Raw genomic sequence first — 20,225 nt, 5'->3', positions numbered from 1 at the left:
TCAAAATACCCCACAGATTTTATATATCATGTTAAAGTGTCACTTTTTGAGGGTGAGCAAAAACACACCGTTTTGTGTCTGTCCCTTTAAATGCAAATGAGCTGCTGCTCCCGGCACAGGGGGCGGAGCTTCAAGAGTAGAATGAAACGACATTTCTAAATGGTTAGTTGATGAATTTATGAAGCTTATGTGTAGTTATCTTAGTCATTGATTAGCATATTCTGTCATGATAATCTATAAATCGTGTTCCGGGGGCGGGGTTTATGCAAATTTTAGGGTTGGTGATGTCACTAACCCGGGAGGAAGCTCGTGTAGTTCCTGCCAGCCGTTTGTTGTAGTCCTTAAAAAAACACAAACACAACATTACACACTAACTACAGTTAGACAACACAACATTACACACTAACTACAGTTAGAAAACACAACATTACACACTAACTACAGTTAGAAAACACAACATTACACACTAACTACAGTTAGAAAACACAACATTACACACTAACTACAGCTAGACAACACAACATTACACACTAACTACAGTTAGAAAACACAACATTACACACTAACTACAGTTAGAAAACACAACATTACACACTAACTACAGTTAGAAAACACAACATTACACACTAACTACAGCTAGACAACACAACATTACACACTAACTACAGTTAGAAAACACAACATTACACAACATTACACACTAACTACAGTCAGACAACACAACATTACACACTAACTACAGTTAGACAACACAACATTACACACTAACTACAGTTAGAAAACACAACATTACACACTAACTACAGTTAGACAACACAACATTACACACTAACTACAGTTAGACAACACAACATTACACACTAACTACAGTTAGACAACACAACATTACACAACATTACACACTAACTACAGTCAGACAACACAACATTACACACTAACTACAGTTAGACAACACAACATTACACACTAACTACAGTTAGACAACACAACATTACACACTAACTACAGTTAGACAACACAACATTACACAACATTACACACTAACTACAGTCAGACAACACAACATTACACACTAACTACAGTTAGAAAACACAACATTACACAACATTACACACTAACTACAGTCAGACAACACAACATTACACACTAACTACAGTTAGACAACACAACATTACACACTAACTACAGTTAGAAAACACAACATTACACACTAACTACAGTTAGACAACACAACATTACACACTAACTACAGTTAGACAACACAACATTACACACTAACTACAGTTAGAAAACACAACATTACACACTAACTACAGTTAGACAACACAACATTACACACTAACTACAGTTAGAAAACACAACATTACACACTAACTACAGTTAGAAAACACAACATTACACACTAACTACAGTTAGACAACACAACATTACACACTAACTACAGTTAGAAAACACAACATTACACACTAACTACAGTTAGACAACACAACATTACACACTAACTACAGTTAGAAAACACAACATTACACACTAACTACAGTTAGAAAACACAACATTACACACTAACTACAGTTAGAAAACACAACATTACACACTAACTACAGTTAGACAACACAACATTACACACTAACTACAGTTAGAAAACACAACATTACACACTAACTACAGTTAGAAAACACAACATTACACACTAACTACAGTTAGACAACACAACATTACACACTAACTACAGTTAGAAAACACAACATTACACACTAACTACAGTTAGACAACACAACATTACACACTAACTACAGTTAGACAACACAACATTACACACTAACTACAGTTAGACAACATTACACACTAACTACAGTTAGAAAACACAACATTACACACTAACTACAGTTAGAAAACACAACATTACACACTAACTACAGTTAGAAAACACAACATTACACACTAACTACAGTTAGAAAACACAACATTACACACTAACTACAGTTAGAAAACACAACATTACACACTAACTACAGTTAGAAAACACAACATTACACACTAACTACAGTTAGAAAACACAACACTACACACTAACTACAGTTAGAAAACACAACATTACACACTAACTACAGTTAGACAACACAACATTACACACTAACTACAGTTAGAAAACACAACATTACACACTAACTACAGTTAGACAACACAACATTACACACTCACTACAGTTAGACAACACAACATTACACACTAACTACAGTTAGAAAACACAACATTACACACTAACTACAGTTAGACAACACAACATTACACACTAACTACAGTTAGAAAACACAACATTACACACTAACTACAGTCAGACCACATAACATTACACACTAACTACAGTTAGACAACACAACATTACACACTAACTACAGTTAGAAAACACAACATTACACACTAACTACAGTTAGAAAACACAACATTACACACTAACTACAGTTAGACAACACAACATTACACACTAACTACAGTTAGACAACACAACACTACACACTAACTACAGTTAGACAACACAACATTACACACTAACTACAGTTAGAAAACACAACATTACACACTAACTACAGTTAGACAACACAACACTACACACTAACTACAGTTAGAAAACACAACACTACACACTAACTACAGTTAGAAAACACAACATTACACACTAACTACAGTTAGAAAACACAACATTACACACTAACTACAGTTAGACAACACAACACTACACACTAACTACAGTTAGACAACACAACATTACACACTAACTACAGTCAGAAAACACAACATTACACACTAACTACAGTCAGAAAACACAACATTACACACTAACTACAGTTAGACAACACAACATTACACACTAACTACAGTTAGAAAACACAACATTACACACTAACTACAGTTAGAAAACACAACATTACACACTAACTACAGTTAGAAAACACAACATTACACACTAACTACAGTTAGAAAACACAACATTACACACTAACTACAGTTAGAAAACACAACATTACACACTAACTACAGTTAGACAACACAACATTACACACTAACTACAGTTAGAAAACACAACATTACACACTAACTACAGTTAGACAACACAACATTACACACTAACTACAGTTAGAAAACACAACATTACACACTAACTACAGTTAGACAACACAACATTACACACTAACTACAGTTAGAAAACACAACATTACACACTAACTACAGCTAGACAACACAACATTACACACTAACTACAGTTAGAAAACACAACATTACACACTAACTACAGTTAGAAAACACAACATTACACACTAACTACAGTTAGAAAACACAACATTACACACTAACTACAGTTAGAAAACACAACATTACACACTAACTACAGTTAGACAACACAACATTACACACTAACTACAGTTAGAAAACACAACATTACACACTAACTACAGTTAGAAAACACAACATTACACACTAACTACAGCTAGAAAACACAACATTACACACTAACTACAGCTAGACAACACAACATTACACACTAACTACAGTTAGAAAACACAACATTACACACTAACTACAGTTAGACAACACAACATTACACACTAACTACAGTTAGACAACACAACATTACACACTAACTACAGTTAGAAAACACAACATTACACACTAACTACAGTTAGAAAACACAACATTACACACTAACTACAGCTAGAAAACACAACATTACACACTAACTACAGCTAGACAACACAACATTACACACTAACTACAGTTAGAAAACACAACATTACACACTAACTACAGTTAGAAAACACAACACTACACACTAACTACAGTTAGAAAACACAACACTACACACTAACTACAGTTAGAAAACACAACATTACACACTAACACAACACTACACACTAACTACAGTTAGAAAACACAACATTACACACTAACTACAGTTAGAAAACACAACATTACACACTAACTACAGTTAGACAACACAACACTACACACTAACTACAGTTAGACAACACAACATTACACACTAACTACAGTCAGAAAACACAACATTACACACTAACTACAGTCAGAAAACACAACATTACACACTAACTACAGTTAGACAACACAACATTACACACTAACTACAGTTAGAAAACACAACATTACACACTAACTACAGTTAGAAAACACAACATTACACACTAACTACAGTTAGAAAACACAACATTACACACTAACTACAGTTAGACAACACAACATTACACACTAACTACAGTTAGAAAACACAACATTACACACTAACTACAGTTAGACAACACAACATTACACACTAACTACAGTTAGAAAACACAACATTACACACTAACTACAGCTAGACAACACAACATTACACACTAACTACAGTTAGAAAACACAACATTACACACTAACTACAGTTAGAAAACACAACATTACACACTAACTACAGTTAGAAAACACAACATTACACACTAACTACAGTTAGAAAACACAACATTACACACTAACTACAGTTAGACAACACAACATTACACACTAACTACAGTTAGAAAACACAACATTACACACTAACTACAGTTAGAAAACACAACATTACACACTAACTACAGCTAGAAAACACAACATTACACACTAACTACAGCTAGACAACACAACATTACACACTAACTACAGTTAGAAAACACAACATTACACACTAACTACAGTTAGACAACACAACATTACACACTAACTACAGTTAGACAACACAACATTACACACTAACTACAGTTAGAAAACACAACATTACACACTAACTACAGTTAGAAAACACAACATTACACACTAACTACAGTTAGAAAACACAACATTACACACTAACTACAGCTAGAAAACACAACATTACACACTAACTACAGCTAGACAACACAACATTACACACTAACTACAGTTAGAAAACACAACATTACACACTAACTACAGTTAGAAAACACAACACTACACACTAACTACAGTTAGAAAACACAACACTACACACTAACTACAGTTAGAAAACACAACATTACACACTAACACAACACTACACACTAACTACAGTTAGAAAACACAACATTACACACTAACTACAGTTAGAAAACACAACATTACACACTAACTACAGCTAGACAACACAACATTACACACTAACTACAGTTAGAAAACACAACATTACACACTAACTACAGTTAGACAACACAACATTACACACTAACTACAGTTAGACAACACAACATTACACACTAACTACAGTTAGAAAACACAACATTACACACTAACTACAGTTAGAAAACACAACATTACACACTAACTACAGTTAGAAAACACAACATTACACACTAACTACAGCTAGAAAACACAACATTACACACTAACTACAGCTAGACAACACAACATTACACACTAACTACAGTTAGAAAACACAACATTACACACTAACTACAGTTAGAAAACACAACACTACACACTAACTACAGTTAGAAAACACAACACTACACACTAACTACAGTTAGAAAACACAACATTACACACTAACACAACACTACACACTAACTACAGTTAGAAAACACAACATTACACACTAACTACAGTTAGAAAACACAACATTACACACTAACTACAGTTAGAGAAAATGTCAAATCATAATCAACCACCGCTTTAACTCCTGAACATCGTTTCCTGAAGGCTCATCTCTTATATTCCAGCGTTATTCTGATATATATGTGTGTTTAAGGAGAAGAGAGTGATTCCTCATGTGTGTTTAAGGAGAAGAGAGTGATTCCTCATGTGTGTTTAAGGAGAAGAGAGTGATTCCTCATGTGTGTTTAAGGAGAAGAGAGTGATTCCTCATGTGTGTTTAAGGAGAAGAGAGTGATTCCTCATGTGTGTTTAAGGAGAAGAGAGTGATTCCTCAGTGATTCCTCATGTCCGCTGGTGTCGCTAACAGGTTTGCGGCGGAGTTTGACTTCCGCACGTTTGATCCCGAGGGAGTGATCCTGTACGCCGAGTCTTCTCCCGACTCCTGGCTAATGCTGGGTCTGCGGGGCGGCCGCATCGAGGTCCAGTTCAAGAACCAGCACTCCATCAAGATGACCAGCGGAGGGAAGGCCATCAACGACGGGCAGTGGCACGTGGTGCGCTCATACACACATCATACACACACCTGACTTACAGTCTCAGAGTCTCCTCTGCTTACCAAAGCTGTGTTTACTTGATCAAACACAGTGAAATATTATTATAATGTAAATCTGTTGTTGTCTATGTGAATATACATTAAAGTGTAATTTATTCCTGTGATCAAAGCTGAATTTATCATCATTACTCCAGTCTTCAGTGTCACATGATCCTTCAGAAATCAGTGTAATATGATGATCTGATGCACAAGAAACATTTATGATTATTATCAATAAAAGATCAATAATTTCTTTATAAAAACTAGGGGTGTGACAACACACTTACATACACGATTATATACGATTATTTTGTTAATCGAGTTATCTGTCGATTGTTTTGTTAATCGAGTTATCTGTCGATTGTTTTGTTAATCGAGTTATCTGTCGATTGTTTTGTTAATCGAGTTATCTGTCGATTGTTTTGTTAATCGAGTTATCTGTCAAGTATTTTGGTAATCGAGTTATCTGTCGATTATTTTGGTAATCGAGTTATCTGTCAAGTATTTTGGTAATCGAGTTATCTGTCGATTGTTTTGGTAATCGAGTTATCTGTCGATTATTTTGGTAATCGAGTTATCTGTCAAGTATTTTGGTAATCGAGTTATCTGTCGATTGTTTTGGTAATCGAGTTATCTGTCGATTGTTTTGGTAATCGAGTTATCTGTCGATTGTTTTGTTAATCGAGTTATTTGTCGATTGTTTTGTTAATCGAGTTATCTGTCGATTGTTTTGTTAATCGAGTTATCTGTCGATTGTTTTGTTAATCGAGTTATCTGTCAAGTATTTTGGTAATCGAGTTATCTGTCGATTGTTTTGGTAATCGAGTTATCTGTCGATTGTTTTGGTAATCGAGTTATCTGTCGATTGTTTTGTTAATCGAGTTATCTGTCAAGTATTTTGGTAATCGAGTTATCTGTCGATTGTTTTGTTAATCGAGTTATCTGTCGATTGTTTTGTTAATCGAGTTATCTGTCGATTGTTTTGTTAATCGAGTTATCTGTCGATTGTTTTGGTAATCGAGTTATCTGTCGATTGTTTTGGTAATCGAGTTATCTGTCGATTGTTTTGGTAATCAAGTTATCTGTCGATTGTTTTGGTAATCGAGTTATCTGTCGATTGTTTTGTTAATCGAGTTATCTGTCGATTGTTTTGTTAATCGAGTTATCTGTCGATTGTTTTGGTAATCGAGTTATCTGTCGATTGTTTTGTTAATCGAGTTATCTGTCAAGTATTTTGGTAATCGAGTTATCTGTCAAGTATTTTGGTAATCGAGTTATCTGTCGATTGTTTTGGTAATCGAGTTATCTGTCGATTGTTTTGTTAATCGAGTTATCTGTCAAGTATTTTGGTAATCGAGTTATCTGTCGATTGTTTTGGTAATCGAGTTATCTGTCGATTGTTTTGGTAATCGAGTTATCTGTCAAGTATTTTGGTAATCAAGTTATCTGTCAAGTATTTTGGTAATCGAGTTATCTGTCAAGTATTTTGGTAATCGAGTTATCTGTCGATTGTTTTGTTAATCGAGTTATCTGTCGATTGTTTTGTTAATCGAGTTATCTGTCAAGTATTTTGGTAATCGAGTTATCTGTCGATTGTTTTGGTAATCGAGTTATCTGTCGATTGTTTTGGTAATCGAGTTATCTGTCAAGTATTTTGGTAATCGAGTTATCTGTCGATTGTTTTGGTAATCGAGTTATCTGTCGATTGTTTTGTTAATCGAGTTATCTGTCAAGTATTTTGGTAATCGAGTTATCTGTCAAGTATTTTGGTAATCGAGTTATCTGTCGATTGTTTTGTTAATCGAGTTATCTGTCGATTGTTTTGTTAATCGAGTTATCTGTCGATTGTTTTGTTAATCGAGTTATCTGTCGATTGTTTTGTTAATCGAGTTATCTGTCGATTGTTTTGTTAATCGAGTTATCTGTCGATTGTTTTGTTAATCGAGTTATCTGTCGATTGTTTTGTTAATCGAGTTATCTGTCGATTGTTTTGTTAATCGAGTTATCTGTCGATTGTTTTGTTAATCGAGTTATCTGTCGATTGTTTTGTTAATCGAGTTATCTGTCGATTGTTTTGTTAATCGAGTTATCTGTCGATTGTTTTGTTAATCGAGTTATCTGTCGATTGTTTTGTTAATCGAGTTATCTGTCGATTGTTTTGTTAATCGAGTTATCTGTCGATTGTTTTGTTAATCGAGTTATCTGTCGATTGTTTTGTTAATCGAGTTATCTGTCGATTGTTTTGTTAATCGAGTTATCTGTCGATTGTTTTGTTAATCGAGTTATCTGTCGATTGTTTTGTTAATCGAGTTATCTGTCGATTGTTTTGTTAATCGAGTTATCTGTCGATTGTTTTGTTAATCGAGTTATCTGTCGATTGTTTTGTTAATCGAGTTATCTGTCGATTGTTTTGTTAATCGAGTTATCTGTCGATTGTTTTGTTAATCGAGTTATCTGTCGATTGTTTTGTTAATCGAGTTATCTGTCGATTGTTTTGTTAATCGAGTTATCTGTCGATTGTTTTGTTAATCGAGTTATCTGTCGATTGTTTTGTTAATCGAGTTATCTGTCGATTGTTTTGTTAATCGAGTTATCTGTCGATTGTTTTGTTAATCGAGTTATCTGTCGATTGTTTTGTTAATCGAGTTATCTGTCGATTGTTTTGTTAATCGAGTTATCTGTCGATTGTTTTGTTAATCGAGTTATCTGTCGATTGTTTTGTTAATCGAGTTATCTGTCGATTGTTTTGTTAATCGAGTTATCTGTCGATTGTTTTGTTAATCGAGTTATCTGTCGATTGTTTTGTTAATCGAGTTATCTGTCGATTGTTTTGTTAATCGAGTTATCTGTCGATTGTTTTGTTAATCGAGTTATCTGTCGATTGTTTTGTTAATCGAGTTATCTGTCGATTGTTTTGTTAATCGAGTTATCTGTCGATTGTTTTGTTAATCGAGTTATCTGTCGATTGTTTTGTTAATCGAGTTATCTGTCGATTGTTTTGTTAATCGAGTTATCTGTCGATTGTTTTGTTAATCGAGTTATCTGTCGATTGTTTTGTTAATCGAGTTATCTGTCGATTGTTTTGTTAATCGAGTTATCTGTCGATTGTTTTGTTAATCGAGTTATCTGTCGATTGTTTTGTTAATCGAGTTATCTGTCGATTGTTTTGTTAATCGAGTTATCTGTCGATTGTTTTGTTAATCGAGTTATCTGTCGATTGTTTTGTTAATCGAGTTATCTGTCGATTGTTTTGTTAATCGAGTTATCTGTCGATTGTTTTGTTAATCGAGTTATCTGTCGATTGTTTTGTTAATCGAGTTATCTGTCGATTGTTTTGTTAATCGAGTTATCTGTCAAGTATTTTGGTAATCGAGTTATCTGTCAAGTATTTTGGTAATCGAGTTATCTGTCGATTGTTTTGTTAATCGAGTTATCTGTCGATTGTTTTGTTAATCGAGTTATCTGTCGATTGTTTTGGTAATCGAGTTATCTGTCAAGTATTTTGGTAATCGAGTTATCTGTCGATTGTTTTGTTAATCGAGTTATCTGTCGATTGTTTTGGTAATCGAGTTATCTGTCAAGTATTTTGGTAATCGAGTTATCTGTCGATTGTTTTGTTAATCGAGTTATCTGTCGATTGTTTTGTTAATCGAGTTATCTGTCGATTGTTTTGTTAATCGAGTTATCTGTCGATTGTTTTGTTAATCGAGTTATCTGTCGATTGTTTTGTTAATCGAGTTATCTGTCGATTGTTTTGTTAATCGAGTTATCTGTCGATTGTTTTGTTAATCGAGTTATCTGTCGATTGTTTTGTTAATCGAGTTATCTGTCGATTGTTTTGTTAATCGAGTTATCTGTCGATTGTTTTGTTAATCGAGTTATCTGTCGATTGTTTTGTTAATCGAGTTATCTGTCGATTGTTTTGTTAATCGAGTTATCTGTCGATTGTTTTGTTAATCGAGTTATCTGTCAAGTATTTTGGTAATCGAGTTATCTGTCGATTGTTTTGTTAATCGAGTTATCTGTCGATTGTTTTGTTAATCGAGTTATCTGTCGATTGTTTTGTTAATCGAGTTATCTGTCGATTGTTTTGTTAATCGAGTTATCTGTCGATTGTTTTGTTAATCGAGTTATCTGTCGATTGTTTTGTTAATCGAGTTATCTGTCGATTGTTTTGTTAATCGAGTTATCTGTCGATTGTTTTGTTAATCGAGTTATCTGTCGATTGTTTTGTTAATCGAGTTATCTGTCAAGTATTTTGGTAATCGAGTTATCTGTCAAGTATTTTGGTAATCGAGTTATCTGTCGATTGTTTTGTTAATCGAGTTATCTGTCGATTGTTTTGTTAATCGAGTTATCTGTCAAGTATTTTGGTAATCGAGTTATCTGTCGATTGTTTTGGTAATCGAGTTATCTGTCGATTGTTTTGGTAATCGAGTTATCTGTCGATTGTTTTGGTAATCGAGTTATCTGTCGATTGTTTTGGTAATCGAGTTATCTGTCGATTGTTTTGGTAATCGAGTTATCTGTCGATTGTTTTGTTAATCGAGTTATCTGTCAAGTATTTTGGTAATCGAGTTATCTGTCGATTGTTTTGTTAATCGAGTTATCTGTCAAGTATTTTGGTAATCGAGTTATCTGTCGATTATTTTGGTAATCAAGTTGACAATTATTTTGGTAATCGAGTTATCTGTCTATTATTTTGGTAATCAAGTTATCTGACGATTATTTCGGTAATCGAGTTATCTGTCGATTATTTCGGTAATCAAGTTATCTGTCTATTATTTCGGTAATCAAGTTGTCAATTATTTTGGTAATCGAGTTATCTGTCTATTATTTTGGTAATCAAGTGATGTCGATTATTTTGGTAATCAAGTTATGCCGATTATTTTGTTAATCGAGTTATCTGTCGATTGTTTTGTTAATCGAGTTATCTGTCGATTATTTTGGTAATCGAGTTATCTGTCGATTATTGTGACAATTAATTGTATTTTTTTTGTGGTACTAAAAATAGCCGTAAGTAAATAATGACCTTTAAAATTACTTAAAATACATATAATAACAATGAGGCAATACAAATAGGTTCAAATAAAGTCTCAAAAGCAAGTAATCATATGGTTTTATTGAAGAACACTTAAAATACATAAACATAATCAACTTATGTACATGACATATTATAACCAATGGCTGGTGATTGTTGTTACACATTACAGCAGATCTAATCTTCTTTAATATCAACCAAACAACAGTTAATGTCCACTTCATCTTTAATATTTGTCCACTTGTTTACAGGAGAAATGCTGCAGACACTCATTTCTGGAACAAGAGCATGTTCACATCACAACTTGCAAACTCAGAGCTTTTATTTCGAAAACTATTTGTAGAATTATATTGATGTTTATAAATGATTTACGCGTTTCCAGACGAACGTTATTAAGTAACTGTTAACGATAACAGAGCAACACTTCGCTATGAAACACTCGTAGCGGAACGTCTTTATATGCGTTCCTAAATACACATTATTAGGAAAGAACAAATAAAACCAGAGACTGAGTTTGTGAGCAGCATTTACTGTGAAAAACACGTAACCTGCACACATGTAAATGATTACAGCGTCGCGCGTCACTCTGAATGCAGCGCATATATTGATTTACCGGTAGTAATCAAATGCAGTACAATACATTATTTATTGATTATTATTATTCACGTGTGCAGATCTCGGTGGAGGAGCTGATGGGAAGCGTCAGTGTGAAGATCAGTAAAGAAGCCGTCATGAGCATCAACAGTCCCGAGCGTCTCTTCACACCCGTCAACGACAAACTGGAGACCAAGCTTTACATCGCCGGTCTGCCCAACCGCAACGAGAGCCTCATCAAACCGGCAAGTGCTCAGCAGCGCCCCCACAGTCAGTGCTCAGCAGCGCCCCCACAGTCAGTGCTCAGCAGCGCCCCCACAGTCAGTGCTCAGCAGCGCCCCCACAGTCAGTGCTCAGCAGCCCCCCCACAGTCAGTGCTCAGCAGCCCCCCCACAGTCAGTGCTCAGCAGCCCCCCCACAGTCAGTGCTCAGCAGCCCCCCCACAGTCAGTGCTCAGCAGCGCCCCCACAGTCAGTGCTCAGCAGCGCCCCCACAGTCAGTGCTCAGCAGCGCCCCCACAGTCAGTGCTCAGCAGCGCCCCCACAGTCAGTGCTCAGCAGCGCCCCCACAGTCAGTGCTCAGCAGCGCCCCCACAGTCAGTGCTCAGCAGCGCCCCCACAGTCAGTGCTCAGCAGCGCCCCCACAGTCAGTTCTCAGCAGCGCCCCCACAGTCAGTGCTCAGCAGCCCCCCCACAGTCAGTGCTCAGCAGCGCCCCCACAGTCAGTGCTCAGCAGCGCCCCCACAGTCAGTGCTCAGCAGCGCCCCCACAGTCAGTGCTCAGCAGCGCCCCCACAGTCAGTGCTCAGCAGCGCCCCCACAGTCAGAGCTCAGCAGCCCCCCCACAGTCAGTGCTCAGCAGCGCCCCCACAGTCAGTGCTCAGCAGCGCCCCCACAGTCAGTGCTCAGCAGCGCCCCCACAGTCAGTGCTCAGCAGCCCCCCCACAGTCAGTGCTCAGCAGCGCCCCCACAGTCAGTGCTCAGCAGCGCCCCCACAGTCAGTGCTCAGCAGCGCCCCCACAGTCAGTGCTCAGCAGCGCCCCCACAGTCAGTGCTCAGCAGCGCCCCCACAGTCAGTGCTCAGCAGCGCCCCCACAGTCAGTGCTCAGCAGCGCCCCCACAGTCAGTGCTCAGCAGCGCCCCCACAGTCAGTTCTCAGCAGCGCCCCCACAGTCAGTGCTCAGCAGCGCCCCCACAGTCAGTGCTCAGCAGCGCCCCCACAGTCAGTGCTCAGCAGCGCCCCCACAGTCAGTGCTCAGCAGCGCCCCCACAGTCAGTGCTCAGCAGCGCCCCCACAGTCAGTGCTCAGCAGCGCCCCCACAGTCAGTGCTCAGCAGCGCCCCCACAGTCAGTGCTCAGCAGCGCCCCCACAGTCAGTGCTCAGCAGCGCCCCCACAGTCAGAGCTCAGCAGCGCCCCCACAGTCAGTGCTCAGCAGCGCCCCCACAGTCAGTGCTCAGCAGCCCCCCCACAGTCAGTGCTCAGCAGCGCAACTACACGACACAACATTCCATTTACACACTTCACAAACCAAAAGGATTTCTCCCTAGTGAACGCTCCAGCCGGTTGATCTGTGGTGTTCAGGGCTTGAAATGAACACATCACAATTCCAGCGGGTAACGCTGTCGGTTCACGAGCCGATTCGGCGTGTTATTAGTACTGGTGAAACTGGAAACATTAGAATATGGTGCAAAAGTTCATTTATTTCAGTAATTCAACTTAAAAGCTGAAACTAATATATTATATAGACTCATTACATGCAAAGTGAGATATTTCAAGCCTTTATTTGTTATAATTGTGATGATTATGGCAGATTATGAAAACCCCAAATTCAAAATTAGAATATTTTAAAAAGGTTTTCATAAGCTGTAAGCCATAATTATCACGATTATAACAAATAAAGGCTTGAAATATCTCACTTTGCATGTAATGAGTCTATATAATATATTAGTTTCAGCTTTTAAGTTGAATTACTGAAATAAATGAACTTTTGCACCATATTCTCATTTTTCCAGTTTCACCAGTAAATACACTCACTTTGCTGGGAAGTTCGTGTAAGACAAATCTGTGTAGATTTACACTAATACTCGTGAGTCATCATGATATATAAAATACAGCGAATTCCTCAGAATCTGCTCATATCCGCTTACCTGAACACACACACACACACACACACACACACACACACACACATCACTACGCTACAAATAACAGCGCTTGTTCATTAGCATTGAAGCGATAGAAGATTAAAAAGCATTCGGTTAACAGACAAGACATTATTATTTTACAACATCCTATTGATTACTGTATTGATCTATACATCTAAACACATTTATGGTGAAAATGATGAGGAAGATGCCGGATGACAAGATTTAGTTTGAATAAGAAATGAATGTATGAAATCCACATTTATATATATATGCTGTTACGTAGTTAATCTGGTTCATTTACTTTTTTGGCTAGTAGAAGTTCTGAATGGCCGGTAACCAAATTGGCCGGTGAGTGATAGTTACTTCCAAACCCCGGCGGTGTTCACAGGAACTCTGTGTTGTGATCGCGATGGTTTATTCTGCTGTCTCGATGTCCTCAGATCAACCCGAGGCTGGACGGCTGTATCCGCGGATGGGATCTGATGAATCAGGGAGCGTCGGGAGTGAAGGAAGTGATCCAGGAGAAGGAGAGCAAGCACTGTTACGTGTTCGTGGAGAAGGGCTCGTTCTTCAGCGGAGGAGGCCTGGCGCTCTTCAACATCGACTACAGTCAGTCTCTCCACAGTCACGCATTGATTGAATTCAGTTCAATAACGGTTTCAATGTTGCGAATTTCAATAATTATGAAACAAATGAAAGTAAACTGTAAAGTACAAGTACTTGCATGTATAATTGAGTAAATGGCGGTGTAACTGTTCTTGCGGTTGCAGACAGAAGCGGTCAGTGGAAGGTTGATGTCGTGATGAGCATTCGTCCCTCCAGCAGCACCGGTGTATTATTCGCCCTAGTTACCAACAACACTGTCCCACTCTCCGTTGCCGTGGTAACACGGGGGCCCCATGATGCGGTAAGCTCCTCCTCTGCTGACATCACGTCCTGTTGAAGTCTCCACACACGCTACACACACACACACACACATGTATCAGACCCTGATGTTGCAAAACAAAATAAACTTATAAAATTCATGCACTACACGGTGGAGCATAGTGCATAAGTACATAGTGCATAAGTACATAGTGCATAAGTACATAGTGCATAAGTACATAGTGCATAAGTACATAGTGCATAAGTACATAGTGCATAAGTACATAGTGCATAAGTACATAGTGCATAAGTACATAGTGCATAAGTGCATAGTGCATAAGTACATAGTGCATAAGTACATAGTGCATAAGTACATAGTGCATAAGTACATAGTGCATCAGTACATAGTGCATCAGTACATAGTGCATAAGTACATAGTGCATAAGTACATAGTGCATCAGTACATAGTGCATCAGTACATAGTGCATAAGTACATAGTGCATAAGTACATAGTGCATAAGTACATAGTGCATAAGTACATAGTGCATAAGTACATAGTGCATAAGTACATAGTGCATAAGTACATAGTGCATAAGTACATAGTGCATCAGTACATAGTGCATCAGTACATAGTGCATCAGTACATAGTGCATCAGTACATAGTGCATAAGTACATAGTGCATAAGTACATAGTGCATAAGTACATAGTGCATAAGTACATAGTGCATAAGTACATAGTGCATAAGTACATAGTGCATAAGTACATAGTGCATAAGTACATAGTGCATAAGTACATAGTGCATAAGTACATAGTGCATAAGTACATAGTGCATCAGTACATAGTGCATCAGTACATAGTGCATCAGTACATAGTGCATAAGTACATAGTGCATAAGTACATAGTGCATCAGTACATAGTGCATCAGTACATAGTGCATAAGTACATAGTGCATAAGTACATAGTGCATAAGTACATAGTGCATAAGTACATAGTGCATAAGTACATAGTGCATAAGTACATAGTGCATAAGTACATAGTGCATAAGTACATAGTGCATAAGTACATAGTGCATCAGTACATAGTGCATCAGTACATAGTGTATAAGTACATAGTGCATAGTGCATAAGTGCATCAGTACATAGTGCATAAGTGCATAGTGCATAAGTACATAGTGCATAAGTACATAGTGCATAAGTACATAGTGCATAAGTACATAGTGCATAAGTACATAGTGCATAAGTACATAGTGCATAAGTACATAGTGCATAAGTACATAGTGCATCAGTACATAGTGCATCAGTACATAGTGCATCAGTACATAGTGCATAAGTGCATAGTGCATAAGTACATAGTGCATAAGTACATAGTGCATAAGTACATAGTGCATAAGTACATAGTGCATCAGTACATAGTGCATCAGTACATAGTGCATAAGTACATAGTGCATAAGTACATAGTGCATAAGTACATAGTGCATAAGTACATAGTGCATCAGTACATAGTGCATCAGTACATAGTGCATCAGTACATAGTGCATCAGTACATAGTGCATAAGTACATAGTGCATAAGTACATAGTGCATAAGTACATAGTGCATAAGTACATAGTGCATAAGTACATAGTGCATAAGTACATAGTGCATAAGTACATAGTGCATAAGTACATAGTGCATAAGTACATAGTGCATCAGTACATAGTGCATCAGTACATAGTGCATAAGTACATAGTGCATAAGTACATAGTGCATAAGTGCATAGTGCATAAGTGCATAGTGCATAAGTACATAGTGCATAAGTGCATAGTGCATAAGTACATAGTGCATAAGTACATAGTGCATAAGTGCATAGTGCATCAGTACATAGTGCATAAGTACATAGTGCATAGTGCATCAGTACATAGTGCATCAGTACATAGTGCATAAGTGCATAGTGCATCAGTACATAGTGCATAAGTGCATCAGTACATAGTGCATAAGTACATAGTGCATCAGTACATAGTGCATCAGTACATAGTGCATAAGTGCATAGTGCATCAGTACATAGTGCATAAGTGCATCAGTACATAGTGCATTAGTGTATAGTGCATAAGTACATACTGCATTGTAGTAGCAATTTTAATCTTTTCTTTGTTTATTTTGTTTTCTCAATGATAATATATGAATGCCATGTGTTCTGTATTTTGAGCTTTATGTTGTAACGTTGATACAGGTGTGTGTGTGTGTGTGTGTCACTGAGAAGACCCCAGGCTAGGGAGGGTTAAGGCGACCATGGGGGTTCCTTTGTTCCTTTGGGGTGGGTGCAAGAATGCCTTTGATGAGAACATTATAAGACTCCAGAAAGAACGCCTATCTTGGTCTCACTCTGCCTGCATACTGGGCTGTTAGGGTTGGTGGGTTTTCACCCTCACCCTGCAGCTGGCCTGTGTGGCTAGAATGGGAACTATTCTGCAGAATAAATGTATATTTTCTTTTAAATACAATTTGAATATTGACGTCTCTTTTGCCTGGGAATGCTGCGTTTGTTAAATATTGTTTTGACACAACAGCATATAGTGTATAGTGCGTGATTCGGGACACACTCGCGCTCTTGTGTTGCAGGACCTGCAGGTGTTTGTGGACGGAGTGTGTGTGGCGACTCTACAGTCTCTGATGCTCTGCTATCCGGATCGTCTGCTCGTGGAGATGAGAGTGTCAGCTGATGCTCTCCTCATCTCAGCCAACGCCTCCAGCGTGACCTACAGTGACCCCGTGACCCTGAGCGCAGCGTTACTGAAGCTGGACCGCGCCATGCAGGGACACGTCCACACTTACATCGGAGGACTTCCAGGTCAGTCAGCGACTACTTCATGTGTGACCCGAGCAGAGCACGCTTTATAGAGCTGACCGGCCAATAGATGCTCACTAATATAATGATCAGTCCATGAAGATCGCAACGCCGAGGTCAAGGGTTCGATTCCCAGACCGATCTGCCAGATAGACTTCTAGTCCTCCTAGTGGGACTTCAGTATTAGTTAGTTTTCTTTGTCATTTTCTCTGTTAGTCCAGTTATAGTTTACTAATCTAAAATAAAAACTTTAGTGACTTTACTTACGAACTAAAATATATTACACTGATTTTTTTTCAGCTACTTCCCAAGGCAACATTTTTCATTTTTATTTAAAGTAGAAGTACTTAATAAATAAAAAAAACTGAATAAAAACTATATAAACGTAAAAAATATATATTATTAATAATGAAAAATGACCAAAATACAACAAAATGACTAAAACTTTTACTATAAATGTAATTAAAGCTAAAAGTGAATATAGCCTACTGAAGATGCAATAAAATTATAATAAAAGCTATTTAGACATTTAAAAAATATTAATAATAAAAATGACAAAAACACAACTAAAAATTTAAGTGAAAACTAAATATATATTTTTTAAATATACTGAAGATATGATGTACTAATGTAACTAAACCTGAGCGTCTGGACCGCCCTGTGACTGAGTCTGGTGAAGATGAAGCGGGCCGGACGGATCCCCTCGGGCGTGTGCGTCTACACACACTAAACACTGGAGAGGTTTAGTTCTAGATCAGTGTGTATAAGCGTTAACTCATCATGACAGTGAAGAAGTAGCGCTGGTCTATTGTGTCGTATATCGAGTGAAGCGCTTCTGGAGCAAGAACACATGTGGGCGGGGCTTGAGTGTGTCTGTGAGGAACTGATTGGATGGTTGTGGTTTGCTATTGGCTGATCTCATGTGAGTGACAGGTTATCGCCCCGCCCACATCATCAGAGAAGAGAAGAGATGCTGCAAGAGGAACTTATTCTCATTCAAGATTATTAACACAATAATTGTGTGTGTGTGTGTGTGTGTGTGTGTGTGTGTGTGTGTGTGCAGATCTCCCAGTGTCCATCACTCCGATCTCAGCGTTCTTCCACGGCTGTCTGGAGATCAGTGTGAGCGGGCGGCAGCTGGACTTCGACGACGCTGTTAGTAAAGACAACAGCATCAAGTCTCACTCCTGCCCCCCCGTTTCTGCCCCGGACATGCCCCAGTAGACAGGAAGTGACATCACAGCCTCACCGGGGACATGTGACGCACCATCCATCCAATCACAGAAGACAGGAAGTGACATCATAGCCTCACGCGGGGGCATGTGACGCGCCATCCACCCAATCACAGAAGACAGGAAGTGACATCACAGCCTCACGCAGGGACATGTGACACTCATCAAACCTGATTCTGGGTTCAGCATCACATGATGTCCGGTGATGTTTCTTTGTATTTGAAACGCGTTGTAATTGATCCACTCATCAGTATAAACGAGCCTCTATTTAAACATGCGACGACATTCGTCCTGATGATTGTAGTATTATTATTAATATTATTAATATTATTAATATTAATATTCCCGACGTGTCCGTTGTGTCTCTTTAATCAGTATAGAGCCGTCAGTTTGTATCTTGTATATAACACTAATCTTATCGTGATGTGAATATGTGTCGGTGGATATTGAACACTAGCGCTGCATTAATTGTTTGAATAAAACATGAAATGATAAAAATGTAATTAATAAAAAACAAAACATGAAATTCAGCGTGTTGTCTCATCATGGAAATCTCTTCAGTAAAATTAATGAGAATTTTCAAATGTTGTTAGTTTCAGATCCTGTGTGTGTGTGTGTGTGTGTGTGTGTGTGAGAGAGAGAGAGAGAGAGTGTGTGTGTGAGAGAGAGTGTGAGTGACAGTGTGTGTGTGTGTGTGTGAGAGAGAGAGAGAGTGTGTGAGTGAGAGAGAGTGTGAGTGACAGTGTGTGTGTGTGTGAGAGAGAGAGAGAGAGAGAGAGAGAGGCAGAGGTGGGTAGAGTATCCAAAAACTGTACTCAAGTAAAAGTACAAGTACTTCTAGAAATATTTACTCAAAGTAAAAGTAAAAGTAACAATCTTAATAGTTACTTGAGTAAGAGTAAAAAAGTATCCAATGAGAAAACTACTCAAGTAGTTAGTTACTAGTTACTTCGGATCATAGGCCGATATATATGATATATATATAAAACATGATATTATTTAGATATTTTTTTATTTAAATGACTATTATTATCATAATTAGTATCCAATGAGAAAAGTATCCAATGAGAAAACTACTCAAGTAGCTATAGTTAGTTACTTCGGATCATAGGCCTATATATGATATATATATATATAAAACATGATATTATTTAGATATTTTTTATTTAAATTACTATTATTATCATAATTAGATAGGCTATCTTTGCCACAAAAACAGAAGAGACAAGCATTATTTCTGCCATCTGTAGCCCGAAAATCATTGCCTGTCCTTTGGTTTGTATAATAGTAACTTATACAACTACAGTTGGATTATTAGACAA

The 20,225-nt window shown here is 37.6% G+C and overlaps 1 protein-coding gene across 1 annotated transcript in view; it reads left to right on the top strand.

Annotated features, from left to right (window-relative positions):
• Positions 1 to 19,429, top strand: part of pros1 (protein S) — a 29,038-nt gene extending 9,609 nt beyond the window's left edge. Inside the window, exons 9-14 of the mRNA XM_079617354.1 lie at positions 5,978 to 6,164; positions 11,918 to 12,082; positions 14,425 to 14,593; positions 14,755 to 14,891; positions 17,446 to 17,674; positions 18,735 to 19,429. Coding sequence (XP_079473480.1) covers positions 5,978 to 6,164; positions 11,918 to 12,082; positions 14,425 to 14,593; positions 14,755 to 14,891; positions 17,446 to 17,674; positions 18,735 to 18,895 — 1,048 coding nt within the window. The 3' untranslated portion in view covers positions 18,896 to 19,429. The remainder of the gene's footprint in view (positions 1 to 5,977; positions 6,165 to 11,917; positions 12,083 to 14,424; positions 14,594 to 14,754; positions 14,892 to 17,445; positions 17,675 to 18,734) is intronic.
• The last annotated feature ends 796 nt before the right edge of the window (positions 19,430 to 20,225 follow it).

The sequence above is a fragment of the Phoxinus phoxinus genome, assembly GCF_949152265.1.
Source record: "Phoxinus phoxinus genome assembly, chromosome: 6".
In the NCBI taxonomy this organism is placed as follows: domain Eukaryota; kingdom Metazoa; phylum Chordata; class Actinopteri; order Cypriniformes; family Leuciscidae; genus Phoxinus; species Phoxinus phoxinus.
The sequence above is the reverse complement of the archived record's forward strand: the minus strand, read 5'-3'. Positions and strand labels throughout refer to the sequence as shown.